Raw genomic sequence first — 14,185 nt, 5'->3', positions numbered from 1 at the left:
TTACAGCACCTGGTATTCCCAGGCGGTCTCCCATCCAAGTACTAACCAGGCCCAAACCTGCTTGGCTTCCGAGGTCAGATGAGATCGGGCGTTATCAGGCTGGTGTGGCCGTAAGCCAGAAAACTTAGCAAATACTACCTATTTATAACGAGTGCAAAATCTGAACAACAGAAAGGGCTAGTTTTTACACAGAACACATTTAAGCTTGCAAATTGAATGTAAATTGCAAGTCAACTATAAAAGGCTTACAGCACCTGGTATTCCCAGGCGGTCTCCCATCCAAGTACTAACCAGGCCCAAACCTGCTTGGCTTCCGAGGTCAGATGAGATCGGGCGTTATCAGGCTGGTGTGGCCGTAAGCCGGAAAACTTAGCAAATACTACCTATTTATAACGAGTGCAAAATCTGAACAACAGAAAGGGCTAGTTTTTACACAGAACACATTTAAGCTTGCAAATTGAATGTAAATTGCAAGTCAACTATAAAAGGCTTACAGCAACTGGTATTCCCAGGCGGTCTCCCATCCAAGTACTAACCAGGCCCAAAGCTGCTTGGCTTCCGAGGTCAGATGAGATCGGGCGTTATCAGGCTGGTGTGGCAGTAAGCCAGAAAACTTAGCAAATACTACCTATTTATAACGAGTGCAAAATCTGAACAACAGAAAGGGCTAGTTTTTATACAGAATATATTTAACCTAGGTTTTTTGGTTTAGTTTCTCTATTGCCGATCCTGGATTACTGCCTTTCCTCGTTTGCCTGTAGCATTTCCCTTCCTCTTACCTTTTTTGTCACGTTGCTTTTTCCTCTTACTGCTATTAAATTATTTACCTCTACTATGCACATGGATCCTCATTCGCACCATGAGTACAAAATGTTACAACTTTCGTCAGGCAACGCTTTGTCTTCTTAGAAGATTGAGACCACATAGTGCCTCCAGCAGGTTATTTTGTAAGCTATTTCTTGCAAATTTTTTGAGGTGCCGCAGTAATTGCTTGAGGTATTCATGGGTACTATGGAATCCATGTGCCGAAATAAGCTGACAAAAAACTGTTCCGTGAAAGCCATGATAACATTACCTACCAAAATGCAATGGGCCAACAAAGCAATTTGGTGCTAAAGTATTTAATGCTGCAGCATAGAAAGATATTCTATATAATTTTATGCTTCTGACTTAGTGTTCATGGTTTGTGGAAGGATCTTTCATCTTCCAGTATGACCCCTGTGGACAAAGTGTGGCCCATTGAGACATGATGTAAACATCAGTGAACAGGAAGAGTAATTGGGAGCCTCCTCAGTCAACATCAGTACAGGACTCTACAAATGCTTCTTTGACTTAATGAACAAATTTGCACAAACTCCAACTCCAATCTTTTATAGAAATTTCTCCCAGAAAAGTTGCTATGGGTGACTAGAAGAGGCGACTTAATATTAATGCCCACAGTCTTTTATGGGATGCACCAATAAGTGCATATAGTCATATGATGGTCATGTGTCCAAACACCTCATAATGTATTTATTCATTATTCATTCAGATCAGTAGACTGTTTATTTGTCTACATACTCTGGTCTTTAAAGCTGTTCAGAGAGCTAGGAAGTGTTATCAGGTTAATCAATAAGATGATTGTTTATGACTTCACATACAGTATTGCAGCCGCTACAGTGTTATTTTAAATTGTTATAAAAAAAAACAATTCACTCATGTTGAGCTGAACTATCTACTTTATTAAGTCTCAATGTATTAATCAGAATGTGTCAATTCCTAAATGTTTGTCCATAATAATCAGACATATATTAAAATGGGGAAAATCATAAACAAAAGGAAACCAAAACAAAACAGACTTCACACCTCTCCTCAAGTTACAACTCTAACCTCATGAATGAGAAAGTATCTCTCAGAAGATTTCATATTTAAAAGCTCAGGAGTTATTATTAATTGCACTGTTTAAGATCTGAGGATAAAGAAGAGTCTGGTAAAGTAATGTACAGTCTCACCTATTTTGACAAAGGTAAAAAAAAAGCAAAACACCTGAATACTAACCTTGACCCTAAAACCCTTGTGTAAAAATACATGTTACGGCATTGTTTCATGCAGCCCCAGTGTTGAGAGTTGGAGTCTGCAATGGGTCCAGTCTCACTTTGGGTTTGCAGATATCACTGCTTTAGATGATGGCAAGCCATACAAAACTACTGTGACTTACATACTTCTTACAGGTAAGTACAATATCTTTCACATGCAGTGGACACTGATGTAACCAGACTGATTTTCAAATTATTCCTCATAAGTTTACTGGTAGGATTTTTAGAGGACAAACAGATAAATGTAATGGGAGTAATGGGAAAACCTTCAATATAAGTGCAGGTGTGTACTGGTTAGAAGATCAGTCTAGGTTTGTGCTTTTGAAAATCATCATTTTGTGCATGTTTTTTTTTTGGCTTTAAAGAAATAAAACCCAACATTTTTATAGCTCTAACATCACCCAGCTTCTTGTACACATCCATATTGCTTGCTTGTTGTGTTGGTTTGTGCACTAAAGGAAACATTTGTGTTGTGATATTTCTAAAGTTATAGTCTGAACAATAGTTATTAATGAAGTACATCATTCACTGGTCTGCCTCCCCCCTCCATGTCCCCCAAAGGTAAAGGCTTATTCCAGTGCATACATTTACTGATAAAACTGGTTTTAAACATGTCAATCCAAGTAGACTTTACAACGCCAACGGCGCTCAGCAGCCATGTTCTGGCACAGTTGCGCATCTGAGGATCTTCAGGTAGTTCTGCACCTTGTCGGAGTCTCGGCGAAAGCAGTAGAGAAGCTCGTAGTCATTCAGGCTTGCGACAATGGGCAGCGAGGTGCCAGGAGTCAAGGAGCTGTTCGCTGAGTTACTGACCATCCCCAGTAGCAGCATCTGTGCATGTGTTTGTGGTGAAGGGGACAGATGGGCAGGTTTTATAGAGCTAAGCGTTAGACAGGTAAATGGACACACATGCAGACTTATTGCATCATATGTACACAGACATTCTTCCCCACATAGCTGGTATGGTTGTCCCTTACTGAGTATGTTTCTTAGCCTCTCTTTCCGACACATATGTAATTGTTTGGTCAAATGCATGTATATGTATGCATCCAGTGATAGCTGTGCTAGTCTGCAACCTTTTCCATTACTCGTTCCACTCCTTTCCTGAGCTCATGCACCATGTCACTCATCTCCAGGACTTTACTGCTGCCAAAGCTGCTGAAACCCTCCAGGCCTGTGATGGTCTGGTACAGCTCATGCAGGGGATCTCTCCAGGCAGCCAGCAGCTTCAGAATCACCTCTGCCAGTTCCTTGTGCTTACAGAGACAGGAGTGGGTAGAGATATTTGATTGTAGACAGGGCTTAATTTGTAAATCAAACGTTGCCAGAACGCAAGCGTAAATTGTTACACTGGCAGTTTAATATTTTGCCGGATCGAGGCAGACAGTTCCCGGAACGCACGCTTCAAAATTAAAGAGTTCGGAACAGGATCCGGCTCAAATTAAGCCCTGATTGTAGACCAACACACAAGGACATAGAACTACTGCTTACAGTTAAACAGGAAAGCACGGATTTTCATGGTGAACACTGAGCAGAATATTGCAGCAGTGGCGGCTGGCCAATAGAGGTCACTAGGACACCACCATGTTTTTCACAAATCATCTTTTTATGTAGCATAAGACGTCACCCAGCAATAACTAGATCTTTAATAGTTTGTGTTAATAGTCTGTTTGCTAATATTACTATATGTTTCTGAACAAGATTATGACTATGATGTATACTGTACCTTCTATCTGAGCATAGCAGAGCTGCGAATAATGATAATTGTTATTTGTTGATTTTTTATGCCAGTTTAATTATAAGTTTGTGTTAGTTTTATTTCAGTACATATATTGGGCTCAGTTTGCTGAAACAAAAGCTCTGCCTGTCACAAAAAGCCCCACCTAGAATATTTTTCACCAGCCCCCACTGGGTTGCATCCTGACAGGAAAATGACTGAATGCTAGAAGTTATATTTTCTTGCTCATTTCATGTGTTTAAAGGTTGGAGGGAGGGAGCAGACTATCATGGCAGATGGAGGCTCGGCTAGATCAAAATGATTCACTGTTAGGATGACAGGGTGGAAATCAATGCTATACAAGAGAGAGAGAGAGGGTGAGAGAGGAAAAGACTAAGAGTACAGTAATCTTACAGCCAGTCTCTGTGCATTGTCTTTGCCATTTGGAGTTAGAATGTTGGAGGTGTGGCACTTGGAGTGACCTCTACTAATCTGGTGTCTGCTAGGCAGGTAGTACTGTTCCTTCAGGATTCAGACAGAAGAATAGAGAAAGAAATACACCTTACTGCTAATTACTAATTTAAATATAGGCCTACTAATACACATGCACTAATTGCCACATCAAATGAAAACTTGTAACTGGAAAAGCGTTAACATTTTGGCTGCATTAATATTTCAGATTAACATGGCAAAATAAAGTTTTTATTATAAAATATTTTAAATAAATATTTTATTAAAAGAATCTGGTTAAGAAGTACTGACAATTAGCAGTATACTCAGATAATCCCAAATTGTTGTGCTCAAGAACAAACCTTTGTACAATTTTAAAGTAAAAAAATCTTTCATTCTTTCTTAATGAAATCCATTTCTCAATTAATTAAATTTTGATCTAATTCCATTTCCCGGCTTCACAATAACATATTTTATGACAAACAGTTAATGACAAACAGTTAATCTCAATGTGCACCGTTAATCTCAACAACAGTGCTTTAGTTTATATTGTTTAGCTTCTTCAACTTGGTCCGAATCCTCTTCATAATTTATTATCCATCAGTGGTCAGAAATGCAACAACATGGAAGTGCAGTTACTTACAAACTCTGAGTGCAGCTCACTGGAGAGGCTGTGCACCCTGACCGAGTGCTGGATGACCCGATCAAAGAGGCTGGCCAGAGAAAGCATGCAGGAGCTGGCATTACCATGGATGCACCCGGGTACCGAGTCCACGAAGTTGTCCGCGTCCAGACACAGCAGCACCACGAAGAGGATGGCTACATGGCAAGAGGGACAGAGACAGGACAGTGAAAGATGAGAGGGGATGATGGTGTTGAGTCCTGACATCTTGATAGGTAGATGGGTAGACGGTAGAAAGAATTTGATGTTTTGATATCACGGCTCCTGTCAGGGGAGCAGGGCAAATGAGATGCGTAGGCAGATGAGATGAGCGAGACGAATGGGACACAAGCCTGTTAAAGAGAGCACCAGTCCTTGTAAGGTTCCGGAGACAACAGGAAGAGAAAACCGGGTGATTGGAAAAAAGAGGAGGAACCAGATGGATGGAGATGAGAGAAGAATGAGAGCGAGAATATCAGAGGAAAGGTCATTTCTAAACGTGACACCGGAGCTTTATCAGAAAGAAGACTATGGATGTCCACAGATGGGGACATACAAGACTGGGAAGATAGCAAGAGAAGTAGCCCTCTCCTTCAGCCAGAGTGCCTTTGCTTTCTCATGCTCTGCTAGGTCCTTGCAGTACCTTGCTCTTGGCTCCTGGACATTCTGGGGGATTGCAGGGTGACTGTGAAGCAGGCGAGTGTCTGGCAGGTATTTAAGGTGATTTGAGTTCCTGTTTGCTGACTCCACTGGGGAGATAGTGGGGGGAGGGGGGAGTTTGGCGTATGGCATTGCTCAGCGCCCATCATCAGATGTGTCCGCTTCGTGAATTAGCGCATGACCACCATTGTGCTTTCTTGCCTTTCGGTTTCATGCTGGATGATGCTGTCGTCCTTTCAGCAGACAAGCCCTGCCCCAGGCCATTTCAGATGTCTGCTGGGGACGACCCCTATCATGACCCCATTTTTAGGAATAACTCACATAAGGTACTCATCTGGTTGGTTTTCTGAACATATGAAGTATACACGTTTCAGCTACATTCCTTCTCATTTACATTGGTTCTGAGATGATATTGGCTGCTCATAGGGCTACACTAAACAGGTGAACACATGAACACATGGTCTGATGAACTTCAAAGGTCTTAGCAGAACTTACATATTCATCCCTGCTTTCTGGCCAAATTTCTCTTCATCAAAAAAGGCTGGAGAGCCTGTTTTTGTTAAAGAATTCTGTTTCTTTTCTGTTTAGTTAAAGATGTGTGTGTGGTGTGGGGGTTATAACTTGTTTCTGAGAAGTGTAATTATAGCTCCATCTCCACTACCATCACTGCATATATGCACAGTCTTTTTTGAGGGTAAGCCTGTCTGTAGTTGTGCCTATTGTGTGTGTTTCTGTGGGGAATATTATACATGTACCCAGAGTTGTATAGTAACGAAGTAGAACTACTTCACTACTGTACTTAAGTACTAAAATGCTGTATCTGTACTTTACTGGAGTATAATTTTTTTCTCTTACTTCCACTTTTACTTCACTACATATTTTCCATCAGTTTAATACTTTTACTCCGATACATTTTTACGTGCTGTATAGTTACTCGTTACAATTATAAACATGTTAGCTGGCGCTGTCACCGGGTCAAGCGATCATGCTGTCTTATGTAAAAACTGCGCATGCTCCGGTCGCGTCTCGTTTACTCTGCTGCTGCCTTCACTGAACACTTGAGCTTCGTAATCTAGGTTCACTTGACACATTGTGACTGCCGCACGGTCCGCGCGGCAAAAAAGACGCAATCGCGGTGGCTCCGCCCATGCGCGTTGGCCACGCGCGGTCGTTGCGAGGTTGTGCACCTCTCGATTTTTGTGCGTGCGAAGTTACAAGGTGGAATTCGTGCACTTGTACGGCACTTTGAAGGTCCATTGTCAGTATTTTCCAGCACCTTCAGCTTAATTGACATATTTATACAAATACACATATACTCGAAATTATTCCAAATAATTTGCTTTTTATCTCATTAAAAGAGATGGTACCGTGTTTGGTAACAGCAAAAGAGCAGCATAAGTGCTGCATAATAAGCTTGTTGGTGTTTTAATAGACATATATTGGCACCTTCCACACCTTCAACATCGAGTGATCGTGACGGTGAGGGTGAGGAAGGACACCACCCTGGCCCTACCTAGAGACAGTGTTTGCGTTTGCTGGAGTGAAAGTAAATTCCTATAGGATGAAGTGCCATCTCTGCCTCCCTAAAGAGGGTGAAATATTGGCCTTCAAAAATTCACCTTCGAACTTGAAGAAACACATCAATGTAAGTTATAAATATAACGCACAGGAGACACACCAGCTTTAGCTGTTAGTAAGCACTAGGTTAGATGTCTTAGCTAACTAACCTAATTATGTTCATGACTGCTGCAGTATTCACTTAACATTAGCTGGCAATCATAAAGGCTATGTCACGCTGAATTGTGTTTTTAGCAACAGTAAGCCGTGTCTCTTTTCATGCTGACTAATCATGTGCCCATTTTTATAGTGTAGTGTTTTTATAGGGTAAGGGCATTTATTGAGGGTAAACGCAGGGCAGTAGGCTCACCCGAATCCGGCGGACGGATTTTATGTCCAAAATACATTTGTGTACGAAGTGTTAAGCCCAGTTTTTTAAGTTGCTATTTGTTTGTACATACAGAACACTTGTATTTGTAGTCTTTGACATCTTTGATTTGTAAGTGATATAAAAAACAATTGATAATCAAACATTGACAGCTTTCTTTAATTAATTCAAAACACAATACTTGTACTTTTTACTTTCAGTACTTGAGTAATACATTTTAGAATAAACTACTTGCTGTACTTAAGTACAAAAAATGCTGAATACTTCTGTACTTGTACTTAAGTAAAGTTTTTAAAGAACACTTCAACTTCTACTCAAGTCAATTTTTTGATAGAGTACTTGTACTTTTACTCAAGTATGGATCTCTAATACTTTATACAACACTGCATGTACCTTGTTCAGAGATGTTCAGTTCACACTACTATTGCATTCCTTCCATCATCGTCCCCTGGTGGCCCACATCACATTCAACACCCTAATACTTGCATGCAAAGCTGAAAACAGACCCCAAATCCAGAACCCTTTGCTTCACCTCACATCAAATCTCACTCACATTGCTCTTTGCTGTTTTAGAGGGTTTGGGTAGCCAACAGTTGTGCATCCCAGTGACCTACTTTACCTGAGGGCTTGGCAGAAAGTCTTGAAGCCCATTGTGCAGCAGATAGCCCATCCACAGAGTAGTAGAAGTGGGTATGCTACTCAGAAAGTGGTTTGATGCATCAAACAGGCTGTGGTGTATAGTATCTTGGTGCAGTATCTTGTACCGTGTGTTCTCTCTCGCCAATCACTTCGTGCTCTGCCCCATCCAAAGCCAGCAGACTTGAGATGTTGCATTTCTTACTCACACTCTGTTTGCTTTTCCCCAGTATCTCAACTCAACCTTGCAGATATTAAAAATTATTATGTCAAAGAGTAGAATAAAATTACTAACAAAATGTTCTCCTTCTCTCAGCTTCAGTATGTACAATGAATGAACAAACTGAATAAAACAGTAGGAACAAAAACAGATTGTATTTTCTGTTGTATTTTTAATTTTTTTTAGTTAGCCATAGCATGCTTGATCAGTTGTTTGAAGACTGAGACCAACTGATTAAATAAAAGTGCTCCTAGGTGGTTGCTAAGAAACCTAGAGGCACACTAGGCTTTTGAAGATAGGACTGGACACCCCTACGCCAGACAAAAAGCCTTTGCCATTTTGTCATTACATAAGTTTTTGTTTGAAATAACTTTATTTCACCAACTTTAGAAGGTACAGAATAACATAATAATTCAAATGTTGAGAGAATTTTAATGTGCTGATCGCAAATAAGTGCATTGGGATATCAGCCACATAAAGCTTCCATTGTGCATCGTCAGAAGTGCTCATGAGAACAGCCCAAAAGTTTGGGATGTCTGGAAGGCTCACTGGCTTCCGAAAAAACAGGAAGTTCTTGTCTAATTGTAGACTGTCTATCATTACTGGTCACTCTTTTCAGAGAGGTGATATATCTGATATACTTTTCCAATCTTTAAAAGCTTTTCAGATGGAAGGATGAAAGAGATTTATGTTACTTGTCTGCACTGTGTCTGGACTCTTGTGAGTCAATGTACCCACGAAATGGGTACATGTCAAAATTGCTTTGCCACCTTCATGTCACATTTCACTTAAAAAATATAAGATAGATTCATATACAAAAACAAACAAACAAAATATGCACACGTGAATGCATTAACACAACCCCATTTTTGCTGAATCACGAACTTGCCATTTGAGTGGTCCATGTTTGTCAGGGGTCAGGTATGTGGCCACGTGGAATTGGAACAGATAGGGCATGTTAAAGGGCATGTTCGTGAGAATCGGAGGAAGATGTACAGTTTGGGAACAGTGAACCATGTACGTCACTATGTGCTAAGCTTTCAGCCTACTAGCTGACTGCGGCAGCTGTTTACATCTGTGTTCATGGGGAAAGCTATATTTTTCTAGAATGCATCGTGATGCTTGCCATCATAATGTGCTGCTTATGAAGCCGTGTTGCACAGTAATGAGTATTTTGGTATGGACCCAGTAACGATGTCCAACGCAGCCAGCCTCAGATCACTTGAAAACAAGCTGACAGACTCCTTAGCTGAGTGCTATTCACAACTGCACTCTTATGGAGATAAATCTGTAGCAAAACTTGAGAGCATGAAGGACCCGATTTGAGAACTTGTAAAACAAAATCTGTATGTGTATTTTTAATTTGAGAAATTGTAAACTAAAAGTTGCACTTGTATTTTTAATTTGAGAACCTGTAAACTAAAAGTTGCACTGGTATTATTAATTTGAGAACCTGTAAACTAAAAGTTGCACTTGTAGTTTTAATTTTAGAACCTGTAAACTAAAATTTGCACTTGTAGTTTTGATGTGAGAACTTGTAGAATAAAAATCTGAGCATCAATGTTAAAAAATTACACAGCACACCGATTTCAAATCTGCTCTGCTCGACTTTTGCAACACATATCTCAGTGTACGTGTTGCAAAACAGATTTGTGCACTTGTACGGGGGAAGTGGGCGGGGCGGTGGGGGATGGAACAAGAACCGTGACTCAGCTTATTTTTCGTTGCAAAAAGAAAAGAATCAGATGCTGAACAATTATGGATAATTCCATCTATGATGGCACAAACTAGCTAGTGACAAGTATTTTTCCAATAATTATCATTATTTTTCTAAGCAAAGAAACATCATAATGACATTAGATTCAAGTTTTCATCAAGTGCCTTTATCGATCATTTTCTAGTATTGCTGTCTAATACCATTTGCCATGTTTGTGTAACCCTATAATTTGAATGTCACTATTATTCCAGGTCTCTTTTCCGAGGGGTGGGAAGTAAAGTAGAATTCTCTACAGCCAACATTATATACAGCCGCAGCTGTCATGTCACGTGTTGCGTTATGTTCGTGCCTCAGGTGGGCGGAGCCCGTGATCCGTCTCACATGAGGGTCTTTTGTTTGCCTATATATGTCTTGTCTTTGTACCAGTTGGTTTTTTGGCCCTCGGTGTATTTGACTTTGACATCCCTGGTCTAGTGTACTGTTTGTAACACGGCGAGGACTAGAGTCCGTTACCCCCGTAAGGCTCCTTTTTATGGACATGCGTTGGGTTTTTATTGTAGTGTGTGTGGACTGTGGGACCGAAGTGTGCTGCACGCACACGTTTGAATGTTGTGCGTGTGAGACACGAGAGCCTCTCGGCATTGTCGTCTTGCTCTCCGTGTTGTCTGTTGTGAGCGACTGGGAGCCGGAGAGGCGCGTCCCTGTAAGCCATGACACGAGTATTACTCGCTTTTGTCGCCTCGCTCCCCGTGTGTTCCGTGTTGGAATTTGGGAGCGACCGCGAGCCGGAGTGGGTGCGTCGCGGTTTGCAGAGCGCGCGTGTGGGGGTCCTGTCTATTTGTCTTTTGTATTTTGTCTTTTCGTGTTCGTTTTGTCCTAGCGTGTTGCGTGATTTGTTTTGTGTAATTCCACACATGCTCCTCCCCCTTGAGTGTGTGTTGGGGGTGGAACAGTGGTGGTCCCATGCCACGGAGTGTGGTATGGAGGGCGCAGCTCCTGAGGGAGGCCCTGACCAGGAACATGGGGGGTTCTCCTGAGCCGGTGGACGTCCCCTGCTGAGATGGAGACCCCTCCCCCATGGTAGGGGGATCAGGGTAAGTGCGCGTATGTGTTATATGTTGGCGCCTATGTGTTTTGTGTTGTATAGTGTGGTAGGACGCATGGTCCTCCCACTTCGGCGCCTTTGTGATGACATGGTTGTGCAGTGCTTTGTGTGCAGGTTCCTGGTGGCGAGAGGCAGCTCTCCCGGACAGCGAAGGGTCTCCCGATAGAGACCCTCCCCTTCGAGCTCGGGGTGACCAGGGTGTCCCTGTGGCGGATTTCCCAGGGCCCTGGTCTCTGGTGCTCTTGGGTTCGGTGGAGGAGTCCACCTTGCGATGAGTCAACCCTGGAGGGGTTGTCTCCCCAGGAGTCCGGGATGACCTCTAGCAAAGGGCAGGGGTCAGCTCCGAGAGGTAAGGTAGCCGGGAGCGGTTAGTGGGTGGAGTAGCCGCGCCTCAGGGAGGCACTCAGGCACCACAGACGAGTGGGGAGCTGTTGATCTCCGTCCGAACACCATGGGGGGGGGGGGCTAAGCGGCCAAGAGCCAGTTAGGGCATGAGGACCCTGTAACCGACCGGGGCGTGGTTTTGTGGTGTTAACGGCCCGGTCGGTCCAGGGTCCCGCCCAGGGAGGTGACCTAACCTGTGTTTATGTTTAGTGTTTCAGCTCCTGGACTGCATGGGGTGTGTCCCTGCCTTCCTGCCCCTTTGTTTCGTGTGCTGCTGCTGTGTGCCGCACAGCCGGTGGAGGGGAGTGCGGCTTGGAGGGGGGATCTGTCACGGTACGGTGGGCCCCCTACTGGTCACCCCCGTATATAGCGGCAGCTGTCCTGTCACGTGTTGCGTTATGTTTGTCCCTCAGGTGGGCGGAACCCGTGATCCGTCTTACCTGAAGGTCGTTTGTTTGCCTATATATGTCTTGTCTTTGTACCAGTTGACCGCTGGTCATTATATCCTTAATTCGGATCGACTCACGGGTTTTTGGTTTGCGCACTTTATTCATTAAACCATCTTTTTTCCCTGAGACTTGGCGTGATCGCTTCCATTTTATTTCGCACTCCCTGCCAGTCACACTTTACTTAAGCATAAATTGATTAAGCTGCTGATGTTGGTAGTCATTAACAAACACAGACAATCCAGTGACTGCTGAAAGAATTGCAGGAACATAACATACAGCACCTGCTCTAAGCATTATGTGAGGGTATGGAATATGCATGTACAAATATATGTATATAATTTACCTAATATGATTGATATGATTTACTGTGTGCATGCGTGAAGTTACTCAAAATACTGTGTTTAGTATATGGCAAATATTCAATATTTTAATTAACATACAGTTTTATTATGAATAAAATTCTCAATGTCAAATATTCTGATATCATTACTATACTGGTTGTTGTTGATGGAAGGATGGATCATGAGATGGGTAATAAAAAGTTTATTTCTGCTGCTACAGAAATTATGGAAAGAGCCGAGGACTGTAATACATGTGTATTCCTGACCCCAGTCAATAAATATTGCACTGTGCCTGAAGGTGATTCTACAATATGGAGTCATGAACACTGGCAGTAGATAGATAGATTCAGAGGGGCTATGTGTGTTTCTGTTTGTCTGTCTCAATGTGTATAGATGGAAACTATGGTAATGAAATGTGCCATATTTGTCAATTGTGAATTTACACCCCCAATCGAAATTTGTCCTCCACATTTACCCATCTGTGCAATTAGAACACACACAAACACACACTAGTGATTACTAGGGGGCTGTGGTGCACAAGTGCCCAGAGCCGTGGGCAGCCCTAGCCCGGCGCCCGGGGAGCAGTTGGGGTTAGGTGCCTTGCTCAAGGGCATCTCAGTCATGGCCTCAGGTCTGGGAATCGAACCTACGACCCTCCGGTCACAAGACCAGTTCCCTAACCACCAGGCCATGACTGCCCCGGTAGCTGAGTTTAAGGTAGCTCAGCAGATAAGTTGCTGGACTAGTAATCAAATTTATAAGTAATCAATTTCAGCATAGTTGTAATGCCTTTGCTTCACCACAAGATGGCAATGCCTTTCATAATCTGTTCTACATGTTGATCAGCCACAAGATTAAAACCACTGACAGGTGAAGTGAATAACATTTATTATCTTGATACAATGGCTCCTGTCAAAGTTGAGGTATATTAGGCAGCAATAAGCTGTTCTTGAAGTTGATGTGTTGGACATTACAGGGTCCTGTGTACCCAAGATTCATGAGGAAGGCCTGTCTGATTAAGTCCTGTTGAGTTACAGTAGCAAAAATTATTTAAAATTATGGTAGAGAGGTGTCACAGCAAACATAAGTGCATAGCAGCTGTGGATGTTACGTTGACCACTTAACCAAGCACAAACCAAGTGCACACTTTGATGGCAACAGTATTCCCTAATAGCAGTTGCCTCTTTCAGCAGCATAACGTGCCCTGCCACATCAGAAAACTGTTCAGGAATTCCTTGAGGAACATAAAGAGCTGAAGGTACAGACTTGGCTTCTAAATTCCCCAGATCATGAGATGATCAACCGTTCGTGGAATGTGTTGGAAATATAAACCCTGATCCATGGAGAGCACACCTTGTGAATTATAGGACTTATATAATCTTCTGCTAAAGTCTTGGTACTAGATCCCCAGAACAGCTTCAAATGTGGGGTCCATGCCACTATAGATCAGAGCTGTGTTTCCCCAAAGCATCATAAAACAAAGATTATATTTAAGTGGTAAAGCAACTGTTATACTGAACTCTCTCTCTCTAATTTAAGATGATCTTAACACTTTGATGATTTTGGGAAAGGGGGCTTTTTTGGCAGCAGAAGGGATCAGCAAAATTAGGCTTTAATTAGTTTTTATTGTTATGGATGATTGGTGTATCATATTATCATCATATATTATCATATTAGTGTCGTGTATCTAGTTTGATGCACCTCACTGTAACAATTTAATGTCATGCCATAAGAGTATAATATTATATACTATATAGTCAGTTATATTATTCAGGTACGTAATAGGTACGTTTTTATTTCTCATTTAATAGATACAAAAACTTCA

General features: G+C 42.1%; 1 protein-coding gene and 3 non-coding genes across 4 annotated transcripts in view; all 4 read right to left on the bottom strand.

Moving 5' to 3' along the window:
• LOC143515657 (5S ribosomal RNA) overlaps positions 1-116 on the bottom strand; it is a 119-nt gene extending 3 nt beyond the window's left edge. The window contains exon 1 of the ribosomal RNA XR_013131221.1: positions 1-116. This exon is cut by the window's left edge and continues 3 nt beyond it. This is a non-coding gene — a ribosomal RNA (5S ribosomal RNA).
• Positions 117-242: 126 nt separating this feature from the next.
• Positions 243-361, bottom strand: LOC143515656 (5S ribosomal RNA). Its single transcript, XR_013131220.1, has one exon. It is a non-coding gene; the product is annotated as a 5S ribosomal RNA (ribosomal RNA).
• A 126-nt stretch (positions 362-487) lies between these two features.
• LOC143516000 (5S ribosomal RNA) lies at positions 488-606 on the bottom strand. Its single transcript, XR_013131553.1, has one exon. It is a non-coding gene; the product is annotated as a 5S ribosomal RNA (ribosomal RNA).
• Positions 607-2,723: 2,117 nt separating this feature from the next.
• prl2 (prolactin 2) lies at positions 2,724-5,568 on the bottom strand. The gene is made up of 5 exons (XM_077004581.1): positions 5,547-5,568; positions 4,886-5,061; positions 4,207-4,314; positions 3,152-3,331; positions 2,724-2,906 (listed from the first exon to the last, which is right to left on the bottom strand). Exons 1-5 carry the CDS (start codon positions 5,566-5,568, stop codon positions 2,724-2,726), a joined length of 669 nt encoding a protein of 222 aa, XP_076860696.1.
• Positions 5,569-14,185: the final 8,617 nt, after the last annotated feature.

This window comes from Brachyhypopomus gauderio, chromosome 5, assembly GCF_052324685.1.
Source record: "Brachyhypopomus gauderio isolate BG-103 chromosome 5, BGAUD_0.2, whole genome shotgun sequence".
Taxonomy (NCBI): domain Eukaryota; kingdom Metazoa; phylum Chordata; class Actinopteri; order Gymnotiformes; family Hypopomidae; genus Brachyhypopomus; species Brachyhypopomus gauderio.
This window is presented reverse-complemented; position numbering and strand designations above follow the sequence as displayed.